A 24,704-nucleotide genomic window follows, 5' to 3' on the forward strand; every position below is an offset into this window, starting at 1 on the left:
AGGTGGGCTGGTACTCCGTCTGGCTCTAGGCACCCTACAAAAATTAAAGCAAAATATCCTTCCCCCCAAAAAAACACTCCACTTCCCCTACAACACATTTCAGGGCAAGCATGTCCATGTTAATGGGCAGAAATGCTCCCATAGTCCTTATGATACACCACTTATTTGCCACAAATGGCTCCTACCTCTGCCCTCCGCTCCTCCCTCAAGTGCCATGCACAATTGTCATACACTGCGTAGTGGTTTCAGTAGCATCAGCTCAACAGTACCAAATGTATTGCTATTTCAGCACAAAAGTGGCACAAATTTCCATTACAGGAGCACAGGTACAAAGTTTCCTTACCTGCACACTATTACAAGGAGCCTAGGGCTGAAGCCTACAGCCTGTTGCTACACAGAATAGCACAATACCAGGCTCATACACAAATAGGTCAGGATGAAGGGAGAGGCAATTGTAAAGCTGGCAGGGGGTGGGGTGGGGAGATCCAAAAATTTTTATCAATATTTGGACTCCGTTAATAAAGAAGAGAGGGTCTTATATTAGTTGTTTGTTTTAATTTGGGAAGCTTTACATGCAGTAAACACAACAAACTAGAAGTAACAAAACATAACAAATAAGTTTTAAAACACAAACAAATACAATAAGGTGAAAATGTTAGCTTCTTTAACAAGCATCATTCTTAATATATTTGGGAACTTGCAAGGTATGCATTTTTTAGATATCATCTTGAAAAGATAACAATACCTTAGTGATTTTGAATGAAATCTTGCTCTGTACAAGTTTTGCACTGTCAGGGCTTTTATCTGTTCCAGCAGAAAGCATTAGTCAAGAAGGCAGAGGAATTAAGCCCTAAGACTTCAGTGAAATGAACCTAAAGCCCAAACATTTCACTCCTCTCAAATGCTTTTTGAAGATAGTGAGATGCCAATAACTTAAACACTGATAGGCCAACAGATAATTTATCTTGCTTGCTTCAATGAGATATTACATTTCAACCCAAAATATAAATCTCCCACAAATTATAGGATAAAATCTGCTAATAGATAGCATCTACAGCATTACTATGCAAAATTAAAGTTTCTTTAATAAAAGCCATATTAACATATTTTCACACTCATAGCAATTTCATGTTCACTTGTAGCCAGTCAAGGAAATTATGGACCCCCAAAGCCCATTCTCCTATTTATACGCAGTTTCACCCTGTGCTCCTTCAAGATGATTGTTTTCCTCCAGTTTCCACTCAGAGGCAGGAATCTTGCTTCAAGAGCGCGAGGAAGATCTCTGAGATAGCAGTCTAAGGCAAAGTATGCCATTATTATAAGAGAGGCATACCCCTGGAGGTTTGAGATGAGACAGAATTAATTCTACCTCTCTTAGGGAGACAGACTGCATTGATTTAAAGGGAAACAATTGCAATCTGGACTACTGGGATGGAACTGCAATTTCAACCGACTATTCAGCAAAGTGATTGCTCCCGTGAAATAAGGCCTTACGAAGCTTTCCTCATCTGATTCCTGCGACAGACACCTGCTGCTGCTTGCGAATCTTGTTGAAGAGTTCCATGTACTGGACCATTGTGTCAGCCGAGCTGTAGATGCTGTCATGCTTATTGCCAAACACAGAAGGGATTCCGGGAGCATGACTTCCCATCAAGCTTTGTGTGAACTCCATTAACAGGTTCCAGCAGTCGTTGGCTATCACACACGGACAGTATTCCACCTGGCAACAGAAACAAAAGCTCTGAAGCAGACAGCAGCCAACAAGAACTCTCCAGCAGGCAGTTACGATTCCATCCCAACCTCTCAAAAAGCATAATGTTTAGTAGCAGTGGCGAGGCTCACCCGTTCTTTGCAAGAAAGATTGCTGGGGGTTAATGGAGATCATGAAAATCCTGAGGCGCTTGAGAACTATCAAGCAGACACTCTCAAGTTCTAGCTCTATTTAGGGTTGTATCAAACATTGCAGTTTCATTCAAGCAGAAGATTTCCATTTGTACTATGGAAATTTCCTCTCCGTTGCAGCCCCCACCCAGTGTACCCTCAAAATCTGCTCCATACGGTTGCGGGGGAATTCCAGAATAGATTTTGGAACCGCATAGTGTGAAGAAGGGGAACTCCCACTGTGCAAACAGAACTCTGGTCATGCAGCATTGGCTCCAACCCTTAAGCTTGTATGGGCTTATCACTGCAAGACTAGAATAAATGCCAAAAGCGAGGGCAAATTCAGTGCCTTTTGGGAGAGGTGTCCAGAATACTGGAAGTGTGAATATTATAAAGCAACTCCCCTCTTTCTGACTCATAGCAATTTTTTAAATATTATAAATAAGCATAAGACTAAAATTAGCCAAAATCACAAAATGTTTGCTTATGTCACAAATGTTGTATTAATTCTGAATTCTGATCAAATCCAGGCTTTGGCAAACCTCTCGGGGGTGGGGAGAAATGGTTCCAAAGCTGAGGAATTGCCAGTAAAGTTACCTCCCTCTAGGATTTTGCTGTTCATCCTCAGCAGATGGAGACACAACTCTCAGCTGATTAGAGACAATTACTAAACCCAGAGGAGGAAGTAGTATTTATACGGTATAGCTGCAATGCCTAGGTAATTGACAAAGTGACACAGCGAATAAGTACTAGGTAGCAATATGAAAGTCTCAGCTTTTCAAGCATATGCCTTTGGTTCTGATCACTGGATCATACCTTTGGCTGAGACCATCAAGGCCACCTTGTCATTTGTTTTAATTGGCATTCATTGCACAACAAAGGTTTAACACTGCAACTCCAAAAGAAAAGCTTTGTGAATATATATCTATGTTCAGAGCTTGCTAACCACTAGCCATTCAGTTCTCCATCGGCATTGGACTACCTTTGTTTAAAAATCAAAACCATGGCTATAAATCAGCATAAACAACTCAAATATAGTTTGTGAATTACACCCCCTCAAATGCATTTTGATTAGTTCAGAACCAAAGACAGCACATCCTGTTCACAGAAAAAGGTTTCATCTGTAAACAGGATTAGGTCTTTGATAATACTTTTTTTAATTGTTGAAATTAAAAGACCTAAACGTCTGGATTGCCGAGCCAAAGTTCAATTAGTAACACAACCTCCATTCTAACAAATGGATTACACTTTGAGCACAGGTATAATATGCCAAGAGACTCCTGTCAACAATTCTGTTGTAGCATTCTGCGTTAATGGCAGTTTCCGGACCCCAGAACAAGGGAAGTGCCATGTAGTGTGTACAGTATTCAAGTAGTGCAGCCGTAAAGTTACCAATGCCTGAACCACTGTGATCAAGATGACCCAGTGCAGAAATGGTTACAGCTGTCTGCCCTCTTTGCCACAAAGGACAAGGCTACATACCTGCTCCTTCAGAGGGAGTGAAACCCCCATCTGTAGCAGGCAATGGACCTGTTTCTCAGACACAAGAACCACTCGGCCACAGAGCCTCCTTCTTGCCAGGATTCAAGCTCATCTTATGTCCTCTCATCCAGCCCACCATTGCCCAGGCTCTTCACTGCCTCTTGCTTTTAATGCTATGGACAACTAGAGCTGAGAGTCACCAGCATATTGATGGCACCTTGCTCCACTTGCCCCACTGATAGCTCCTAATGGCATCAGAGATAGAAATGGCAAAGTCTGGATCTAGCAGTGTAAAAACAGCCACCAGCACCCACCCACACCATTACACTGCTCCAAGACTGCTCAACTTCTGGGGCACTGCCATAAACTCAAAGATAGCACTGGTATGCATTAGCTTTTTAAAACGTATTGATGAAAAGCAGCAGTGGACTCTGCTGGGGCACTGACAACTGCCCAAGGATGTCACCCCACTGACACCAAGCTTTCCCTTAACTGAAACAGCTCAGTGACCTCGAGCTGTCAGCTGTCTGAATCTGCTCTGCCAAGAATTGCCCATCCACCCAGTTTTCATTTTTCATGAACTAGGCATATACTCCCCCCCCCAAAAAAGCTCATGTTATACAATCCCTACAAAACACTCTATAGAGAACAGTTACACAGCTAATGTGCTACAACTGGTGCTTAGTAAGCCCATTGTAACAGGATCACTTCTTTTAAAGCCTGTGTGCCAGGCAAATCAACCAACTTGTGGACCCTCAGGTTAAAATAGTCACAGCTTTGCAGAGAGATAAAAGATCATGAAGGGAAAGGCAGACCTTTCAGCACATGTGGAGAAAAAAATAAGTACAACATAGCAATTCCCTTTTTGAGATACAGCCCCTTAACCAAAGTTGGGTGGGGTGGGGGGTCTGGACAGGGATAGGGGAAGGTTTTGTGTAGGTTTCATGAACCCTGGACCACCCTGGTGCCTTGCCTGTGTGCACACCTAGCTACATGCTCTGAGGGGAGAAACCAGGTACTGTTATGTCCTATGGAAGACCTGGGAACCTGTGGCACTCCATATGTTGTTTGACTCCAGCTCCCACAAGAGCCCCAGTTAGCATGCAGTCCACAGGAAGACTGTTTCACCTCCTATATACTTATTAGATATGTTTCCTGACTCAGGAAACTGTTTGCTATACCTGTCCTGAGCTGGAGCCATGTAATATATTACCTCATATGCTGACTTCCCCCCTGTTTGAGGAGCATCCTTACCTCCACAGATATACCACGGGCGCTGGGCCCCATAGTAACCGTGCCAATCTTCACCAAGAAATCACAGTACTGGTACCGGGTTCCCCGGCTCTCTATCTTGTTCCCTTTGGCATTCTGAAAGAAGCCTTTCAGCTTCACCATAAGGACGTCAAAGTTGGCATCTGCTATGAGGCAAGGACCATTTTCAAAGAGAGCGAAGCAGCTGAGGGGATATTCGGAATTGTGCATCACATACATCAGCTTGGCAGCCTGCCCTGAAACAAGAGCAGCGTTACTTTCACTTCAAGGAGGTTATTCCTTCCCTCTTTAAAATGAAACATCTGTTACATTTTCCTTTGTCTCTTTGCTGCTTGACAACCACTGGGGCTGTTACAGAATCTCTACGTGGCGCTGGTCGCTGAATGGCTTTTCCATGCTAGCAAACACAATCAATGTTATTTTACTTAAAGAACCATGATCTTGAGATAAATGAGCATTTGTTCTTTTCTAGAGTACATACTCAGATACACATCCGCTTAACCTCCTTACAAAAGTACACTCAACAACATTATTTTGCAAGATGGAGAGAAGAGGGTTTCGACTATAATTTGAACTGCAACAGTCATTGCAAAAATCTTAGGAAGCCCAATGAATCTATTGTGGCACAGTACTATGGAGAGCACAATGAACACAAGACCTGGGATTGTATCCAGTGTTGCAGCTCTACTGGCACAATGGACTTCTGCACACACAACAGAGCTTCCTCTCCCTCTCGGGTCTCCTCCTCCATGATCTCTGGCTCCCCATGCACCTTCAAAGTCAGCTCCAGAGGGTTGGGGCAGGATAGGGTTGCCACATTTCAAAAAGTAAAAACCAGGACACCCCGAAAGTTGTTGAACTTTTTTTGGACAAACCCAGTGAAGATCCAGACGTATGGCAGCCCTAGGGCAGGAGGACAGGAAGAAGTCCTGCCCCAGGAGAGTCCACTCTTCCCCGTCCATCTCTGGGTCAGGAACAGCGGGCAAAAATGCTGCTTTTTAGAACTCAGAGGTACTTCTGTAAGGAACAAAATACGTACAGTGCTTCTAATCCTTCCCTTCCCACCCCAGTGGTAGGGGTGGGGGGAATGCTGCCCTCAATGTCACCTCTAAAGAGCACATAGAATGTTTTGTCTCCCCAGCTCAGCACTGAGATTGGGAGACAAAGACCAAGTTGTAGGGGCTGGCAAGCCACTTCCTGCAGCTTGCTAGGCTGGATCCAGTCCATAGGCCGGCCAGCCCTGCATTCTAGCCATGCCCAAGTAGACATTAGCACTAAGATCTGCCTCTCTATTACACTCCAGAGAAAGTTTGCCAATCCCCCTTAAAATGAATGGATTTGATCAGTGGATCAATTCAGTAATAGCAAAACGTTGGTCCTACTGTACCAGTGGGAATTGTACCAGGCAAAAACGATGCTTTGGGTCCCTAATTTGCAGGATTTGGGGTATATTTGTGGCCTATTTCTTTCCAGTTTTGAGTGGTGTGGGTTGTATTAGACCTGTATTTTATACATGTATACGTTTGGAATGGATGTGATTTTAGACTTCATTCTGTTCTGTTTTTATATCTGATTTTAATGCCTGTAATGTTGTAAATTGGTCTGGAGTTGTTGTTTTTTTAAATGCAAGTACAATGATGTGTTAGCAACTGATGCAACAGTCCCCTGTGCTGCAACTGTTTTAGGATTCCAAATAAGATGCATCTTTATAACTAATCTAAATGAGGCTTTAGAAATACCTCTTTTAAAAAATCACTGCAGGGTTTCTCTCCAGATTAAACTAGTAGTTATACAGGCAGCCTAATCCGATCTATTTTTAATTCAGATGCTCACTGTCACTGGGTTTAATAGGGCTTACTCCCAGATATGCTTACAGTACAGCTCTAGTGGTGTTTTGCTGTTTCTCCTCCACAGTTTTAATGTGCTTAGTGAAAGCCAGGAGTAGGGGATTGATTCAAGCCCTACTGAGGAACTGCAGAAATATATGTATCTCCATGCTAGTAACCATGGATCCAGCCATGTTTATGGACCTGAGGCAAAAGGATGGGCGCCCAAGCACACTGCTGACATCTAGAGGGAAAAATAATTAACTTATGAGAAAGTGGCAAAGAACATTTGCTGGCAATCCAGAACGGCAAACTCCCTGAGCCATATTCCAGGGTGATGAGGAATACACTGAACGTTTCCAAGTTCCTTCAGGAAATCTGGCTTCGGCTACCTCTGTAAAATCTCAGCTCAGCTAATTAGCTTCCAGATGAATTTAATTTAGGTATAACAAGCATCACCTAGCTTGTAAAGTATGTTTTGCTTAGATTAATGGAACCTTGAATCAGTGGCGTCACAAGGTGGGGGCAGGGGGGCGTGGTTCGCCCCGGGTTCCATGTCTGGGGGTGTGTGTGACAAGAAGGCACCACGCGGGGTGCTTGCCCTGCCGCCCCGGCCTGGGCACAGCGGCCGAAGCAGCCGCTGCGCCGCCGCCGCAGCATATGGAGGATCTGCTGTTCACGGCTGCAGCCATGAGCAGAGGATCCCTCCACCGTCCGTATGGTGTTTGAGCGGCGCTGGCGGCAAACCGCTAAGTACAACGCATGCGTGGTGTCGCAAACATGCGCTGTACGTAAAGACGGTGCACATGCGCTGTACATAGCAGTTTGCTGCCGGCGCCGCCCGAGCACCATAAGGACGGCAGTGGGATGCCTCCATCGCTGTTACAGCTGCAAGCGGAGGATCCCTCTGCTGCTGCTGCAGCCGTGAGCAGAGGATCCCGCCAGCATCCGTACGGCTCTCAGGCAGCGGCGGCAAACCGCTACATACAACGTATGTGCGGTGTTGCACGCATGCACTGTGCGTAGCGATGCTGCACATGTGCTGTAATAGCGGTTCACCACCGGCACTGTTGGAGTGCGGTAGGGACGGCGGTGGCATCCCTCCGCCGCCAGCAGGAGCCGCTTTACAGCGAGCCAGGGAGGGGCGGATGGGAGCTACAGCTCCCCCTCCCTCCCTCCTCGGCTCACTGTAAAGCAGCAAAGCAGGAGCCGCTTATGGTGAGCCGGGGGCCCCCCTCCCAGCCTCCCTCCCTCCCTGGCTCGCTGTAAATGGCTCCCGCTTTGCCGCTTTACAGCAAGCTGGGGAGGGAGGGGGACGGACGGATGGGAGCCGTGGTTCTTGAGAGGACAAACTGCGCAGCTTTGCTAGCGCCCTGGCAAAGCGGCATAGATTCCCCCTTTCCCCCGACGGCTTGGGGTACTTGGGAGTCGTGGGGGTGGGGGCGTAGAGGCGTAGGAAGGGGGGCGGACTACTCCTAGGTGTCGTCGCTAAGGGGGTGACGTTCAGTGCCTGCCCGTGACTCCCAAGCTGTTGGGGTGTGTGTGGGGGGGTGGTGGCAAAAAAAATTATACACTGGGTACCACCTAGGCTTGCTACGACTCTGCCTTGAATCAATCATATGTCATTTGGAAGACACAAACATCGCTGAAATGTTTATTCATCAACAAGTTTTTGTGTAAAAGTTTCCTTCAAAGACTTACTTGCACGGTTTATCTGATGATGCTAAAAGTGCTTGACACTAGCGGGTTGGATCCTAACTAATGATGCAAAGATCCACTGAACTTTGTTCCCACTGCAGTCAATGGAACAAGCAAGGATGCTGAAAAGGGTGTGTGTTTCTATACCAGCCCAAAGCCAGTGGAGGGTGGGTACACTGTGAGATTTTAGTTTTTTAAGTACAGTAAGTCTCGATCCCTTTTAGAACAAAGATTATGAAGCATAATGTACAGGTGCCATTCAAAACCATTGCTTGGTGAGATATGAACCCACTGTGATCGATGAGTGCTAGAGAGAAATTTAGATTCATACAACTTGACGAGAAGACCCCCAAATGATTTCAAAATGACCCAAGAAGTCCTTCCTTCATTGTCCAGAGAAGGGACTTCCTGGTTCATTCTGAAGCCATTTTTAGCACTTCCTTGGCCACCTTAAATTTCTCTCTCTAAATTCCTACAATAGAGAAGAGAGTGGTTCATATGGAAGTGATGTTCTCATATTCCTTAGTAGAGAAGTAATGGTTGCAAAAGTTAGCAGCAAAGAAAGGAGCTCATGTTCTTTCGAACTCAGGTTCAGTTTCATGCCAAAAATGGTATTTTTCTGAGTATGTGTATATTTTTAATAAACACCCTGCTAATACAAATACAAATAAAATCAATCATTAGTATATCCATGTTGCAGGGGTTAGATCAGGGGTCGGCAAGGCTTACCTTGCCTGGGCTGATTCACTGCCGCGGAGCCCCCTCCGTGGGCTAGATTGCGAGCACACATCAGTGCGCAGTCGCGGTTTCCAGCGTCTACACAGACGCAATTTCCAGCACCGCGGAAGCGAGTCCCCGCGCCGTGCTGGTTTAGCGCAGTGCATGGGGACTCGCCGAGTGGGCGGCTCGTGGGCCGGTAAAACGACCCCCATAGGCTGCTTGTTGCCCATGGGCCTTAGGTTCCCGACCCCTGGGCTAGATACTGTGTTTGAGGAAAGCATGAGTTACAGCCCTGCAAAGTACTCCAGTGCTGCTGTACTTGTTTTTCTTTTTGCGGGGTGGGGGGAGTAATGTATGACAACCTTGTAGTGTAGTCCAGGACTGTTAGCCAGCCTCTGAATGTTTTGGATCTATGTATTTATTTAGGAAAATGCAGTTAAGGTCACTTTACCAGCAACATGGTTTGTGAGAGGAGAATTGTATTAAGCTTTTCCATCCTTTGGGGGGGGGGGGAATAGGGAGATTCTTGAGGGTGGGTTGTTGCTGCTTGCATAGACACTAAAATGGGTACACTCGTGTTAAGGGCTCAAATCCTTTTTGGTAAATAAAGAAGAGAATGAACAGTAGTGGTTTGACCCGCTGTAGTTATTATGAGGTATAAGTTGTAGGAAATTAAACGCTTACCTTGATTGCCCATTGTGGAGGGTGCAGTGTGGTACGTTTCACAGTCTACACAAAAGGTTCCCTGTTTCTCTGCTCCAAGTAGCTCAAGCTTTCTTGTTAAAATTTCAACTGTTTGCTGGACACTCTTCCCCTCCGCCACTGGCATCTGGGAAACACTAATACAAGAGAAAGGATTTCAACAACAAAAAGGCTCCAAAACCTCATTGATCAAAATCACAGCCACTATGTTCTTTATATGCTACCCAAGGAAGCCCATGTTTGTAACATCTTTATTGTCAATATTAACATAGCACTACCAGTGCATACGACCCCTTTGCAAAGTACTGTAGATTGTAGTAAAAACAAATTTAAGTTGTTATTATAACTATTTTTAATTACTAACTGCTTTGGAATGTTTCATGGGCAGTGATAAACAAGTAAATAAATACAAAAAAATGCCTGACCCGAGAGGCTTACCATCTAAGTTTCAATAGTGTGGGAGACATACCTGGTTTTTGTAGAATATCACATACAGTACAGTAATTTATCTCAAGCCACTTCCAAAAACTCAAATAATTAATAAATAAGGACTTATGTATATAGGATAAACCGACATGGAAGAGTGTTAACTCAAGCCACAAAAAATCTCATACTGTGTGGAATCTGCTTTATAACCAAGAGCATTCTGTAACTACAAATACTGTACAGACTTATTAATAGTTACTTGCAATAGTTATAATTAGGAAGACAGACTGGAAATTAGAAGAGAGTTGCTGTTCTCCCACTGGCTGTGTTGATATGCCACAAGTAACTGAGGTACTGCATGTGTGTGAGTAAACATTTATGGCCTGTAACTTTTATGATGTTATTTGCAAGGCTGTATAAAGCATTTGAGTGAGGTAGACCAGACAAAATCTGCTTGTTTCAGATGTTTTCCTACACATCTTGAATGTGCCATGCGCTGGGTATCACTGGCAATGAGGCGCAAAACTAAACACATTGACAATAATTTATTCAGTTGGCAGTCAAGGCTGGTACACGTAAACACACACACACACACACACACACACACACACACACACACGTAATGGTGTACTAGTGAAGAAACACATTTAGCATAGACACAATTTTAACCATTTTTAAAATGTTGTTAGAAGAGAAATAAGGTACACAGCGTTTCGTCTTCTCATGGGCATGCCCAGGCTGAGGAAGAAATATTTTCTTGACACCTCTTTTTTTTTTTTGCTAAGGTTGGTCCCAAGGTAAAACTGTTTTCTTTGAAAGAGCTTTTCATCATAGATAGCATAAGGATGCTCTTGTTGTTTATATTTACTAGCTCTTGATCTTTCAGCCATCCATTGGCTCAGTAAAAAGGAATCTTTTCAAATTCCTCCTAAAAGTCAATAATGAGGGAGGGCATTTCACAGGCGGGGAGCTGCCACTGAGAAGGCCATGTAATGGATCAACACCAATCCAGCAGCCCCCAGTTGTGGCATTAGCTACTTTAATATGTGTATTTTAATTGTAGTATAAAAATATTTTTTTTATTGTTGTCTATATTTTTACATCATTCTCCTGTAAACTAGTGTAGAAAGGCTATTTTAAATTAATTAGGGTGCAATCCAAACCACAACCAGTGCCTGTCCCCCTCAAGGTGGTGGGGGAAAGAAGGGGGCAACTTGCTGTGGCAGCCAGGAGCTAGCACAGCAATCAGGCTCAATTCTGTCATGTGCTGGCAGTGGGGCTGTTTTGATCCGAGGCCAGCTCAGCCTTTCCCCAGAACTTCAAGGAGGCTTGGATTGCTATGCCGTAATACTGGACTCTAGATTCTCAGGGGGATAAAATGGGGAAAGAGAACTGTGTTTACCACTTTAACAAATAGCACTTGCCACCTTGGAAGAAAGGTGGACTTGAAATAAAATACTAAAAATCTGTAATTTATATATCTACAGGTAAGTCAACAGCAATAATTGACCAGATTCCAGATGACCCTTTGTTAGACCTCATTGTCCATTGTCTTCTCCCTTTTCATCTCCTGCCTTGAGTTTCCACCTACCAGTACATTGAGAGGATGTGGGGCAACCTAGCCAGATGGGCAGGGTATTAATTATTATTATTGCAAATCCAGGGCAGGGGTGCAGTGAAGCTGTGGTGGTACCAGCAAGCGCATGCTCTTGCCTGCATCCAGCCTCTAATGTCAAGGATGATGACACGAGATCAGCTCGCAGAATCCCGACTATCCGCGTCCTTCATCTTCTCAGCCTGAATGACACAAACCGACCTCCTCCTGTCTCTTAATCAGGCAACTGTCTCAACGGCAGCTGCATCTATTTGAACAACCCTGTCTCCTGTTGTTGTTGCTGCTGCTGCTGCTTCACAAACATCTCGACCCGCTTTGTCTTTAAAGCGCCGGTACCCAATACTACTACAAAACCCGCCGTTCGCGTGTTCACACGTTACAGTTCTAAAACTTATCCTTCCCCAACTCCTTTTGGAAGTCTTTTCGGCTACTAATCGTCTCCCATCAAGCACCACCAACCTGCTACAAACTCTGCGGCAGCATTTTGCAAATGAATCAATCCCCGAGTCAAAATGCCGTACCAGGTGACTCCCATGCTTCCGACGCCCTCCACGACAGACTGGGGTAGTCCTTGCAAAAGGAAAAGGAAAAGATCGACCGAGCCTCCAAGGCGCTTCCTTCCTGCCCTTTTAAACGCGTGCAAAGAATGCTCTTCGGAGCGTTTGCACAGGAGCCTCCTTGCTGGAACAGGGACGAAGAAACAGACTCGCCTTCCACGCTCTCACAGAAGAAAGTCAAAAGGAAGTGATGCAACCGAGCTGAGAAAGGCCCCATCCAGAACCAGCCACCTGGTGCTCCAAGCAGGTAATGCAGAAGGCACCGTCCAGAGAGGAGCAATGGGCATCTATGAAGCCATCCTGCCCGAGGATGGGACCAGCAGGAAACCCCGCCTTGAGCTCCACGGTAGAAGAAAGGCGGGGGTTTTTAAATTAAAAAATGTAATAAATAAACGCTACAGCTATAAGCCGTAGTATTAATTGAGTGGGATTTTGGTCTGCAAAGCCAAACCAGTCTCAGCACCAGCTGTAACCTGCGATGATACTGCAGGGTTGTGTTGCTGCCATGCCGCTCCAGCTTCAAACCCCACCTACCCTGAGAGTATTCCTACACCACAGGGGTGTTGTCAAGCCCCCAACGTCAACACCACAGAGCTGTTGTGGGGCATGTTTTTTTTCTCAGCCTCGGCTTGAAACACGGATCTGCAGTGTGAGGACAGGGGGCTGCATCGCCACTGAAGTTTGAACAGGCAGAGCTATTCATATGGGGGGGGGTTCCTTTGAGGGGGAGGAGGATGCTTCTTCACACGAATTGAAATAAGCTTTCCGTTAGCAAGGGAAATGCCGCGGCCATTTGCCTCAGAGCGGACACCGCAGCGCCGCCAGCGTGAGATCCTGGGATTCCTCCATTGATTGCTCTGGGCAGCTGTCACTTCCGGCCCCGAGGGGCATTTTAAAATGGCTTCTCTGAGCAGAAACCAAGAGGGTGGTCCACACTTAAGCAAACTCACAAATACCGGTACTAACACAATTTATTTATTTGTATTTTTTTAAAAAGATATTTTTATATTAAAGATTTCTTGGTTTGCAAAAGTATGTGCAATGTCTCTTTTTTCAAGTTACATTTTCTACAGATCAGTTTCATTTGTTGAGACATTAGTGTTACCTTAGGAAGAAAAGGGGGAAAGAGGTGGAGGGGGGCATGGTGAGTGGGGTTTTGGTCGGGTGGTGGGGTTTTGTGTCAGCGTCGCTTGTGTTCGCTTGTGTTCCAACCCCAACCTCTCTCACCATAACACAATTTATTTCACCGTAAGCTTTCGCCATAAGCAGTGAGGCTGACTATGCCTCAATAGCTGGGGATGCCGCAAAAATCTCTGCCGTAGATTTCAACGGGAGCCCGGAAACCGCCTATCCGGGCAATGACACGTCTCTTTAATATTCATAGCTCTGTAGTCGGAAGGGTGCTCCATGAGCGCGCATGCGCTTTGCAACTGCCCCTCCTCACACGTGTGCCGGCTCTTCAGCTCGGAGGGGACACCATGCCGAAAGTGAAGCGCTCGAGGGGCTCCGGCGGGGCGGCGAAGGCGGCGTCCGTTCCGCTGGCCGAGCAGATCCTCCAGGGCGACTCCGTGAAGCCTGTCACGCGGGTGAAGCGCCGGGGCAAAGCGGGGAAGCATGGCGGCGGCGACGAGGACGAGTACGTGGACGAGAGGCTCTCCCGGAGGATCCTGGAGCAGGCTCGGATTCAGCAAGAGGAGCTGGAGGCCGAGCACGGCGCCGAGGGCGGAGGCGAGCCCGAGAAGGCGAAGACCACTGTCCTGGGTGAGCGTCCCGTGGGCTAGCCGGGGTCTCTTCTTCGCCAGCAAGGAGGCTGGGCCGCAGCTCGGGATGGGGGGGCGGGGCGGTCACTTGCTTTGCATGCCAGGTAGCTTGACTCCAACCCCCCTGCACCTTCAGGTGGGGCTGGGAAGGACCCCTCTCTGAGCGCCAACCTCCTCCTCCCCGCTTGGTTCCCTCCAGGTGTCGCTGGGCTGCAACACCTGCTCTTGCTATGCTATACCTGAAGGAGCGTCTCCATCCCCATCGTTCAGTCCGGACACTGAGGTCCTCCTCGGAGGGTCTCCTGCTGGTTCCCTCATTGCGAGAAGTGAGGTTGCAGGGAACCAGGCAAAGGGCCTTCTCCGTAGTGGCGCCCGCCCTGTGGAACGCCCTCCCGTCAGATGTCAAGGAAATAAACGACTTATCATAGATGGGGCTGGTGGGAGTTGTAGCTTATAAAGCTCTGGGAGGCCTGTGAACAAACCCAATAGTCAGTGCTTAGTGGCCAGAGAATGCTCACCCACTTGGGTGGGGGAGGAACAGAAAACAGTGGCGAGAGAATGGGAAACATAGAATTGTTGGAATAGAGTTGGAAGTGACCCCAAGGGGCATCTAGTTCAACCCCCTGCATTGCAGGAATTTCAACTAAAGCATACCTGACAAATGGCCATCAAACCTCTGCTTTAAAACCTCTCATGAAAGAGAGTCTATCTACCACCTTCCAAGGGAGCCCATTCCACTTACCGTCGGAAAGATCTTCCTGATGTTTAGTTGGAATCTCCTTTCTTGTACTGGTAACTTGAATCCATTGGTTTGAGGCCTACCCTCCAAAGCAGGAGAAAACGAACTTGTTCCATCTTCCATGTGACAGCCCTTTTGGATATTTGAAGAAGGAGCATTTCACACTTCAGTGCTTTGTTGCAGGTTCCACGTGTTATAGTTATAACTCTTTTTTGTTGAGTTTCCGAGACCTGAAAGAAATAGCTGCATAGGAAGCTGAATTATACTGTCAGACCATTGTTCCATCTTGCTCGGTATTTTCGACAGTGACTGGCAGTGGCTGTCTAGGGTTTCCAACAGGGGACATTCCCAGCCTTATCTAGTGATGCCAAATATCAAACCAGGGCAGATGCTCTACCACTGAGCCAGGATTTGTTTATTCTGATGAAATATCCAAATCTGTATTTGTTCTACTCTTTCCAGGACCTGCCTCAAAGGACAGAGATTCAGATACAGATGATGATGAGTGGCCAACACTGGAGCAAGCTGCAGCCATGGGGAAAGGAGAGTACTGTGAGGAGGTAACTGTGAATCCAGAGGATGAAAAAGCCATTGAGATGTTCATGAACAAGAATCCACCACTGAGGTAAACATTGGAGTGCTCAAATCCTGGCAGTTGCTTGAACTTTATTTTTTATGTTGCAGTATTTATAGATTGCTTAGTTGTAAAAAGTTAGACATGAATAGCAAATTGACTTAAATAAAAATATAAATCAAATCAGTTTAAATATATACAGTGGTACCTCGACTTCCTAAGGTTTCAACTTACGAAGTCGGCAAACGTGGAAGTATTTTCGCCATGCGCGCGTTCTGCACCTGCGCAGAAGTGGCACGCGTGGTATGCGCAAAGCGCAAAATGGACACTTCGACATCCGAAGGTTTTGACTTACGAAGAGCGCCGTGGAACGGATCGCCTTTGTAAGTCGAGGTTGTTGTTTAGTCGTTTAGTCGTGTCCGACTCTTCGTGACCCCATGGACCATAGCACGCCAGGCACTCCTGTCTTGCACTGCCTCCCGCAGTTTGGTCAAACTCATGTTCGTAGCTTCGAGAACACTGTCCAACCATCTCGTCCTCTGTCGTCCCCTTCTCCTAGTGCCCTCCATCTTTCCCAACATCAGGGTCTTTTCCAAGGATTCTTCTCTTCTCATGAGGTGGCCAAAGTATTGGAGCCTCAGCTTCACGATCTGTCCTTCCAGGGAGCACTCAGGGCTGATTTCCTTAAGAATGGATAGGTTTGATCTTCTAGCAGTCCATGGGACTCTCAAGAGTCTCCTCCAGCACCATAATTCAAAAGCATCAATTCTTCGACGATCAGCCTTCTTTATGGTCCAGCTCTCACTTCCATACATCACTACTGGGAAAACCATAGCTTTAACTATACGGACCTTTGTCGGCAAAGTGATGTCTCTGCTTTTTAAGATGCTGTCTAGGTTTGTCATTGCTTTTCTCCCAAGAAGCAGGCGTCTTTTAATTTCGTGACTGCTGTCACCATCTGCAGTGATCAAGGAGCCCAAGAAAGTAAAATCTCTCACTGCCTCCATTTCTTCCCCTTCTATTTGCCAGGAGGTGATGGGACCAGTGGCCATGATCTTGGTTTTTTTGATGTTGAGCTTCAGACCATATTTTGCGCTCTCCTCTTTCACCCTCATTAAAAGGTTCTTTAATTCCTCCTCGCTTTCTGCCATCAAGGTTGTGTCATCTGCATAAGTCGAGGTACCACTGTATATACATTATGCATGTCAACTTTTCATGTCTGGGTAGGCTTCCCTAAACTTAAATGTTTTTAGCAGGTGCTAAAACACTATACAGAGAAGGTACCTGCTTAATGTCAGTGGGCAGGGAGTTCCATAGTGTAAAGAACCAACTTTCAGTACGGCAGTACCTACCGTACAAGGACAGAATGGACATTGTGTGGGACTTGTAAAAGCGCCCGAGTGAGCATATGTGGAGTAAAGCTGTTCATGTTTTTGTCTCTTTGAGTGAATTGAGCTTGAATTAGACTATGTTGTTGGACAGCCATCTGGTAGGGAAGATATATGTATACTCTTTCCCTTACCCCCTTGTCCATTCTCGTTTATGCAGTTTTAAAGAATGTGTAATGTCCTCCTTCTTCTAAGACAGTTAGCCAATGTAAAATTAATTGTGAGCCATTTCCTTTCTGGAAGGGGATTAAGGTTCGTTGAACTGTGTACAGGACTATAAAACTATTTGAAATTGTTAAGCTTCTAGGTGACTAAGTTATATGGTTTTACCTCCACCCTCACCCCGAGTTTCATCACTTCAATGAGCCCTGGGCGCAAGTGTCTATTTTGTATTGGTTATACTTGAGGGGGTTCTGAGTGACGAAAGAGAATATGAGAGAGTTTCACAGTGGTTGTTTTCCTTCCTTATGATCATTTGTGGTGTTGGATGTGCCTGTGGTCCACGAGTGGAGAAACTTTGACTCTCCAGAAGTTGCTGTAGTGCAGCTTCCATCAGCCCCGAAAAGCATGGCCAATGGCCAGGGATGATGGGAGTTGTAGTTCAGCAACATCTGGAGGGGCAAAGGTTGCCCACCTCTGATAGAGTTCCACATAAGCTGGTAGTCTCTGTACACACAACATGTCTTGGTGCTGCTTTCTGAAGCCACTGACATCCCAGTAACAACTGCAGTCTTACGTAGGGGAGTAAAAACTTGTCAAGCTTTGTACAGGAAAAATATTTGAATGTTTAAGGCCCCCAGGTGACTAGGTACCTTGTGTTTTTCTATATTGGACTATCTGCACATTTTTGCTAATGTATGCGGAGAAGGGAACAATTGAGTTGAAGCCATTTAGTATTACAGTAATACTTTTATGTGTGAACTTGACCCTTAACGGAATATCTCATCTAAGAATTCTGGCACTGGTTTGCTTATGGAACTGGCATGATTTCATCAGATTCTCAGCAATAAGTAAAGCAAGCTAGCACTCAAGTATACTTTTCAATTTTGTTCTTGTTTTTGTTTTAACCAGTAGATGGTGCTTTAGTTATTATTTTAGGCATGCCGTCTTTGATACTGCGCTGGTGGCAGGAAGCACAATTCTCAGCCCATTTTGTTTGGCATGCCCAGTAATGACCAAGTTTCCTTTCTCCGAGATTGGAACGCAGAGCAGAACCCTATGGCCCTCACATGACTTACCCATGTTAGAATTTCTTCATGCAAAATAGATTTGGACTGACAACTCTCTTTTGGCATCATGTTATTTTTGTGAACTGAAATTTTAATTTAACCTTTAAAACTTTTGAGAGCTGCCTGTTCTTGTTGTCAATATCTTCATTGAGCTAGAACCCCAAGATCTTGTTCCTCAGCAGATGCTTGTTGCCACCTTCAGGCTTTTTTGTATAGCACAACAGCCTTTTTCACTGAACAATACCAGTGTGGCAGACAGTCCACTTAGCAAAGGTGGGCAGCCATGTGAGCAAGGGATATCACATGTGGAAACTTCATTTCCCCTGCTAAACGCTGGGCTGGGAATCAAACTTATTGTTGCCTTTGCTGCTTTGATTTGCCAATGAGCTTTCCAAGTTCCCTGATCCATATTGTTTCCTCTGGATACCCATTAGGCGCACCTTGGCAGACATTATCATGGAGAAGATCACTGAGAAGCAGACAGAGGTGGAAACTGTGATGTCCGAAATATCTGGTCGGCCCATGCCACAGCTTAATCCCCGTGTCCTGGAAGTCTACAAGGGTGTCAAAGAAGTAAGAGTAATACTACTTCTGTGCAAATAGGTGTGTGTGCTTCTGCACACATCAGGTTGGACTTAGTCCAGCTGCTGCAGCGTTTACAAATCTTAGTTTTGGGCAACTCTTTGCTTGCTCTGATTCACCACCCATAGCATGATTGGTGTGGGTGGGGAGCAGCTATTGGCTGTGTTTCCATACTAGCACTTTAGGTTAAGATGATGAATATTAACTAGAATTTGTTTCCATGCCGATAGACTGGTACAGGTTTTGCTAGTATGTGGAAAATTAAGAATATCATATCTGAATGTTTCTTAAAATACATTCACTGAAGATCTCTTAAACAATGGGTATAAACCCTGGAATAAAGTAGCCTTGTCTGCCTCTCCGTGTTAAATTCATCCCCCCCCATTTCTTTTTCAGGTGCTGTCAAAATATAGGAGTGGGAAACTGCCTAAAGCATTTAAGATCATCCCAGCCTTGTCCAACTGGGAGCAGATCCTGTATATCACAGAGCCTGAAACGTGGACAGCAGCTGCCATGTACCAGGCAACAAGGTAGGACTCCATCTGTGCCACTGCAGGGAATAATGTGTTGTCTTGAAGGTTTCATCCTGCCCCATCCCATGAGCTGCCACAACTCCTTTGATTCTTGCTTTTTGCTCTGATCATCCTGCAGTAGGTCGAATAGCCAAAATACAGCACTATGCAGCAGATATGTCCTTATGTTCAATTACATACAGAAATGAAAGTCCTTGTTTCAATAATACTGATACTTATTTCTGCAATATCACTGTCCTACACATGGGGAAAGTAAATGTGTGGATTGATTACAGAGCGATTTGTGTTTATATTTTCAATAGCTCCTTTTCTTTCATTTGGGGATCGTAGCACTATACTGCACTTTTTAATGCATGCACATACACACCACCCTGCACTTAGGTTTGCTGCTTTTCAGAAGTGGAAAACCACCCATCAAATTCCTGGGCACGCGATCAGATTCTGCCCCACTCCCCATTGTGTGGGCAGTCAGGTTGCTTTGATCTCACCACCAGCACCCCTCCGCCCATCTACTCAACTACTCCTGCCCAGTATTGCAGTGCATGAGGCTCCTCTTGTAAAAAGAAACCTGTTATTTGACAAAGTGTATCCAAGCAGGAACAAAGAGAATATGCCGTGTCTGATTTAAAAAATGACCTTTCTATTTATGGCAGCATTTGAATGACCCTTGTCTAAACAAACTGTTAAGAAACTAGCAAAAAGGTACGAATTGTTGTAAGAAAGTATTAGAAAGTACAGAAAGAGTAAGGTAATGATGATAAGTACATTCATCACCAGAAAGGTTATATGCATCGGGAAATGATAGGAAGTCTATTCTATGTTAGCAAAAAGATAGGAAAAAAGAGATTGCATAAATTTAATTTAAATTTAATTTTTGTAAACATATATAAGATTATTTGTACACGATTGTTTTCATCTTGGTATATTGTCTATGTTATCTATGAATTTCAATAAAGTATTTAAACTGGAGGGGGGACCTTTCTAGCACCATGTCTTTGAGCCAGGAGGACCTCAAACAGAGCACTAGCACTTAGAGCTCTTGAGATACAGCACAGTGGGCCCTGGGAGGAAGCCACAAGTGTATGCATCTGATGCTTGTTCCGTGTTCTCTCGGAGAGAGAACTTTGGTTCCTCTTCCTCTTTGGTGATACACAGTGCAGTGTGCAGCTCCGGCGAAAGACACAGGCCATTCCTAAAACGAATCTCCTCTTACACATAAGGAATTGGTGGTGGTGGTGCATGGCTAGTTGCCTGACTCTGATATAACTTGCCTGGACATCTCTTTTCTTTTTTATGAAGAATTTAAGGATTTGGCTTTTTGTGTGTGCTGCTGTCCTTGTTTTGGATTGTATTTTTATTTTATACAGTTGTAATTTGTTGCTTTATTTGGTAAAGAGGAACCAAAACCACGAAGGGTTAGGTCGAAAAGGCAGCATAGAAATGTGTAGATAAATAAAAATGATTCCGCAGCCTCAAAAGCTTGAAGTATAAAGTCAAGATGGGGGGGGGGGGACAACAAGAAATGCTGCAGTAATACATGTATTCCATAGTGCAATCACAAGGAGGGAAGTTGACCAGTTCCCCAACTATCCTAACTCGGGTTGCTTCTCTTTTTCTCCATTTCCACCCTCTCCCCAAATGCCTTTGTTCCTTTCCCTAGGATCTTTTCCTCTAACCTCAAAGAGAGGATGGCCCAGAGGTTCTACAATCTGGTGCTTCTCCCTCGAGTCAGAGATGACATTGCGGAATATAAGCGCCTCAACTTCCATCTTTACATGGCGTTGAAAAAGGCCTTGTTCAAGCCTGGGGCCTGGTTCAAAGGTTAGTGGAAAGTTGACCTTGGAGGAAGAATACATGGAAATAAGGTTTATCTAGGGATTCATATATTTCACTATAAGAACACGAGAGCCTGCTGGATCAGGCCAATGACCCATCTGGTCCAGCATCCTGTTCTCAAAGTGGCTACCCAGAGGTCTGAGAGAAAGCCCCAAGCGGAACCTGAGCACAAGAGCCCTCTCCCCTCCTGTGGCTTCCAGCAACTGGCGTTTGGAACCTTTGCTGCCTCTGGAACACAGTTCACGGTAGTTGAAACTTATCAAAATATGCACTTGATAAATATGCATTTAAATGCATATTTTGTGAGGGTTTGTTTTTCAACAATAAAACCCCAAATACAGAATGGAATTATGAGTGAAATTATTACCAACCTGTCACAGAGTGGAAACAAAGAAAATTGGTCGTTCCTGCTGCTCTGTCCTGTCCCCCCGGTTGGCAGTTTTCTCTCTGACAGGCTCCAGTCCCAGAAGTAAGACAGGCTAGGAGGAAAGCCTCAAGGGGAACCTGCTTCTGGGTTTGGTGAATTATTCTTAAACTTTAATTTATTGATAAATAATATTGAGGTGTTGTTAGTGAGGTGTGTGTGTGTTGCATATTCTTGCACCAGCCTTCTAGATGCGAAAGAACTGAATTATTTCCCCCCCCCCTAAAAAATAGTTTCAGCCTTTGATCAAATACTTTCTGTGTCTGTATGAAATGACTATATGATGCTCCTCTCTCCCCCCCCCCACACCTCTGTCATCTCCCCAGGGATCCTCCTCCCCATATGTGAGTCAGGAACATGCACACTGCGAGAAGCCATCATTGTGGGCAGCATCCTCACCAAGTGCTCTATCCCTGTCCTTCACTCCGGGTAAGAAGAGTTAGGCTAATTTCGAGTTGGGAGGAAAATTGCACTAATAATAACAATAAAAAATAATTTTATTATTTATACCCCGTCCATCTGGCTGTGTTTCCCCAGCCACTCTGGAATGTTAGGACTGGATAGGCTTTCCTGACTTTTCTCCTATGCATCTCTCTCTCCCCCACCCTCCGGGGGGGGGGTCAGAAACACCTTTGCTGTCTCGGGGAAAGTCTTCCTACGCCTGCATGGGCTTCCCCATTACAGATTGTATTCTGAAGCCACGCTTGTAGCTGGGCTGAGGGTCTGCAGTGTGACTATCAAAGGAACCTGCCAGAGAGTACTTAACTAAGCTATGGCGATTTCCTTGTGTCACTTGTTCTCTTCCCTTGGCTTTCACGAATGGAGGGTCATCCATTGGTGTGGACCTGCAGCAAAGCCTCATTTGCTCCTCCTCCTTTTCTTCCCCTCCTCTACCCCCACAGGGCTGCTATGCTAAAGATTGCCGAGATGGAGTACAGTGGCGCCAACAGCATCTTTCTCCGCCTGCTCATTGACAAGAAGTACGCCTTGCCTTTCCGTGTGGTGGATGCCCTGGTCTTTCACTTCCTCGCCTTCCGGACGGACCGGCGCACCCTGCCTGTCCTCTGGCACCAGTGCCTCCTGACCTTTGCCCAGCGATACAAAGAGGACCTGTCCTCGGAGCAGAAAGAAGCCCTCTTAGAGCTGCTCAAGTTTCACAGCCACCCCCAGATCTCTCCAGAGATCCGCAGGGAGCTAGTGAACTCCAAGTGTCGGGACGTGGAGGGGATGCAGCCAGCGGCAATGGAGTGAACAGAGGATGGGAAGGGGGACTCCACAGATTGTGATCATGGCAGAACTGCTGAGTCAAAGGAAGCTTCTGGTTTGAACTTGAAACTACAGCACACTGTCGAACAAATAGGGTTTGTACCCGCACTGCTTTGATTCACAGAAGCCTTATTTATGTAGGGATGAAAGTATATGTAAGCCCCCTGCCCCCTTTTGACTCGACATGCATTCATGGTGATTAGAAACCAGCATCCCTCCCATGAGAAATGGGTTCCCCTTTTTGCGATAGAGCTGCTGTTAAAGGGCTACAGTGACTCTTGCCCCTTTTGAGGTGCTGGTGGATGCAAGTTGCTGATCAACAGCAGGGAGATAAACTGTTGAGCTGCAGATTAGTAGGGAGGAAAGAGCATCTACCAACTGCAGGATCTGGCCTCCAATGGAAGTATTGGTAGCCAAGAATCTTACCCTTTTACAGCAGGGGGGGACCAGTCTTGGTGGCCTGTGAGCTGTATCCAGCCTTTCTGGCCGGTTTGGCTCTGAGGTGGCATCTTGCATGTTGCTGCTGGTCTTGCAGGGGCTGTTGGGTTGACTGTCACCCTTCTGTGATGAATGTGGGCTGCTTTGCTTTTGAGGGTGACACAGCCCAAGCACCACAAAGTGTGCCTGAGAGCCATAAACTCCCGAACTGGCCATCCACTTGCCTTTCCTGGTTGTCGGTTGGGGAAAACTGCATTCGGGTGGGAAGCCTCTTGCCCTCCAAATGTTGTTGGAATCCCCAGGTCCCATTTGCTTCAGCCAACATTGCAAATTGCCGTGTATGGTGGGAGTTGTAGTCCAGCTACTCCAGCACTGGAATAGAGAGATGCTCCAGGGATCTTTTGTGATGATATGAAGCCACCTCGGGCGTTGGGGTGGGGCTGCTCAACCCCCACATAGCTAGATTGGCTGAAGAAGACTTGGACTCCTGGAACAAGTTAGCCATTGCCACTTGAGATGCACGGAGTCCCTGCTGCCCCACCCTCGGTTAATTTGATGCTCTTCCTATTGTTTTCCCATATAAGCAGCAGCCATCATGTATGTCATCAGGTTGCTGCAGCTGAGCACCCCATATTCTTGTCTCTTTCCCTGTCCCCTCTAGGTAGATGTTTATAGGTAGATCTGTCAGCTGGGTATTTATACATTTGAAGGTTAGATTTTGGCTTTCTGGGCTTCTAAGGCTATTCATAGTACAGCTCTAAAAATAAAGGCGTGCTAGAGCTTATATACCCATACTGCTGGTATATAAACCCAAATGAGATGCATAAGTTTGAAATTACATGTAATGCCTAGAATAAATATCTGAGTAACCAGCAATCTTTTTTTCAGAAAATTAATTAAATTTGTATATTGTCCTTCATCCAAAGAGCACAACAGAAAAATGAACAATGAGAACACAAAATACATAATAAAAGCAAGTCAATAATCCCGCTCTCACAAACACATTTAAAAGGCCATGGAATGCTAATCAGACAAAGGCCTGTTTATAGAGAAAGGTTTTGATCTGGCACCTAAAAATATGTAATGAAGACACCAGGTGAACCTCCATGGGGACAGCATTCCACAAATGGGGAGCCACCACAGAAAAGGCCCGTTCTTGTACTGCCACCTTTTGGACCTTTTGTGGAGGTCCAAGAAGAAGGGCCTCAGATGATGAAGGGCCTCAGATGATGATCACAGAGTCCAGGTTGGTTCATGTGGGGAGAGGCAGTTCTTGAGGTATTGCAATCCTGAGCTGTTTTAAGGCGCTATATGTCAAAACCAGCACTTTGAATTGGGCCCAGAAATTAATTGGCAGCCAGTGGTCTGGCCAGGATCAGTGTAACATGCTCAGTACACACATCGTTGTGACAGAACATATGTGTAAAGTAAGCCCTGGGTGTTCCAGTATAGAATACATGTAGAGCATTCATGGCTCTTAAACCACATCTCCAGCTGCAAGGCCTTTTGAGTGTTGCATTTCTGCCTGTCACACAACTGTTCAAGGTGAAGGATCTCCACTGGAGGCTTGTGGCTCAAAGCTCTTTGCCTATTCCTTCCTCTGTGGGAGGAGAGAAGTGCCACTTCAAAAGATGGTGCTTTCTTCCTGCACTATTAAATGCAATTGCTTCCTAGTTAATCAAGGGCACCTTGTTAAGTGATGAAAAGCTTCTAAAATACGCCAACCACATTTGGTGACTAAAGATTGTGGCTCTAG

The 24,704-nt window shown here is 45.7% G+C and overlaps 2 protein-coding genes across 3 annotated transcripts; one reads left to right on the plus strand and one right to left on the minus strand.

Annotated features, from left to right (window-relative positions):
• Positions 1-544: 544 nt before the first annotated feature.
• Positions 545-12,358, minus strand: MED20 (mediator complex subunit 20). 2 transcript variants are annotated; one of them, XM_035123964.3, is made up of 4 exons: positions 12,144-12,358; positions 9,564-9,718; positions 4,618-4,871; positions 545-1,720 (listed from the first exon to the last, which is right to left on the minus strand). In XM_035123964.3, the coding sequence occupies exons 1-4, from the start codon at positions 12,155-12,157 to the stop codon at positions 1,505-1,507; spliced, it is 639 nt and encodes a 212-aa protein (XP_034979855.1). In that variant the 5' UTR covers positions 12,158-12,358; the 3' UTR covers positions 545-1,504. The 2 variants fall into 2 exon arrangements, with proteins under 2 accessions (XP_034979855.1, XP_088530380.1); XM_088674254.1 differs by having other exon boundaries at positions 12,082-12,358.
• Positions 12,290-23,824, plus strand: BYSL (bystin like). The gene is made up of 8 exons (XM_088674252.1): positions 12,290-12,426; positions 13,564-13,940; positions 15,141-15,303; positions 18,304-18,442; positions 18,848-18,981; positions 20,645-20,805; positions 21,571-21,673; positions 22,147-23,824. Exons 2-8 carry the CDS (start codon positions 13,658-13,660, stop codon positions 22,493-22,495), a joined length of 1,332 nt encoding a protein of 443 aa, XP_088530378.1. The 5' UTR covers positions 12,290-12,426; positions 13,564-13,657; the 3' UTR covers positions 22,496-23,824.
• Positions 23,825-24,704: the final 880 nt, after the last annotated feature.

The sequence above is a fragment of the Zootoca vivipara genome, chromosome 7 (genome assembly GCF_965207765.1).
Source record: "Zootoca vivipara chromosome 7, rZooViv2.hap1.1, whole genome shotgun sequence".
In the NCBI taxonomy this organism is placed as follows: Eukaryota; Metazoa; Chordata; class Lepidosauria; order Squamata; family Lacertidae; genus Zootoca; species Zootoca vivipara.

Coding starts and splice junctions, on each gene's coding strand:
- MED20 (XM_035123964.3), bottom strand. Junction 4,872..9,563: donor CTCCACAATGGGCAATCAAG/GTAAGCGTTTAA, acceptor CTCTTGTTTCAG/GGCAGGCTGCCAAGCTGATG. Junction 1,721..4,617: donor CCCGTGGTATATCTGTGGAG/GTAAGGATGCTC, acceptor TTCTGTTGCCAG/GTGGAATACTGTCCGTGTGT.
- BYSL (XM_088674252.1), top strand. CDS start 13,658: ATGCCGAAAGTGAAGCGCTCGAGGGGCTCCGGCGGGGCGGCGAAGGCG. Junction 13,941..15,140: donor GGCGAAGACCACTGTCCTGG/GTGAGCGTCCCG, acceptor TACTCTTTCCAG/GACCTGCCTCAAAGGACAGA. Junction 18,443..18,847: donor TCTACAAGGGTGTCAAAGAA/GTAAGAGTAATA, acceptor TTTCTTTTTCAG/GTGCTGTCAAAATATAGGAG.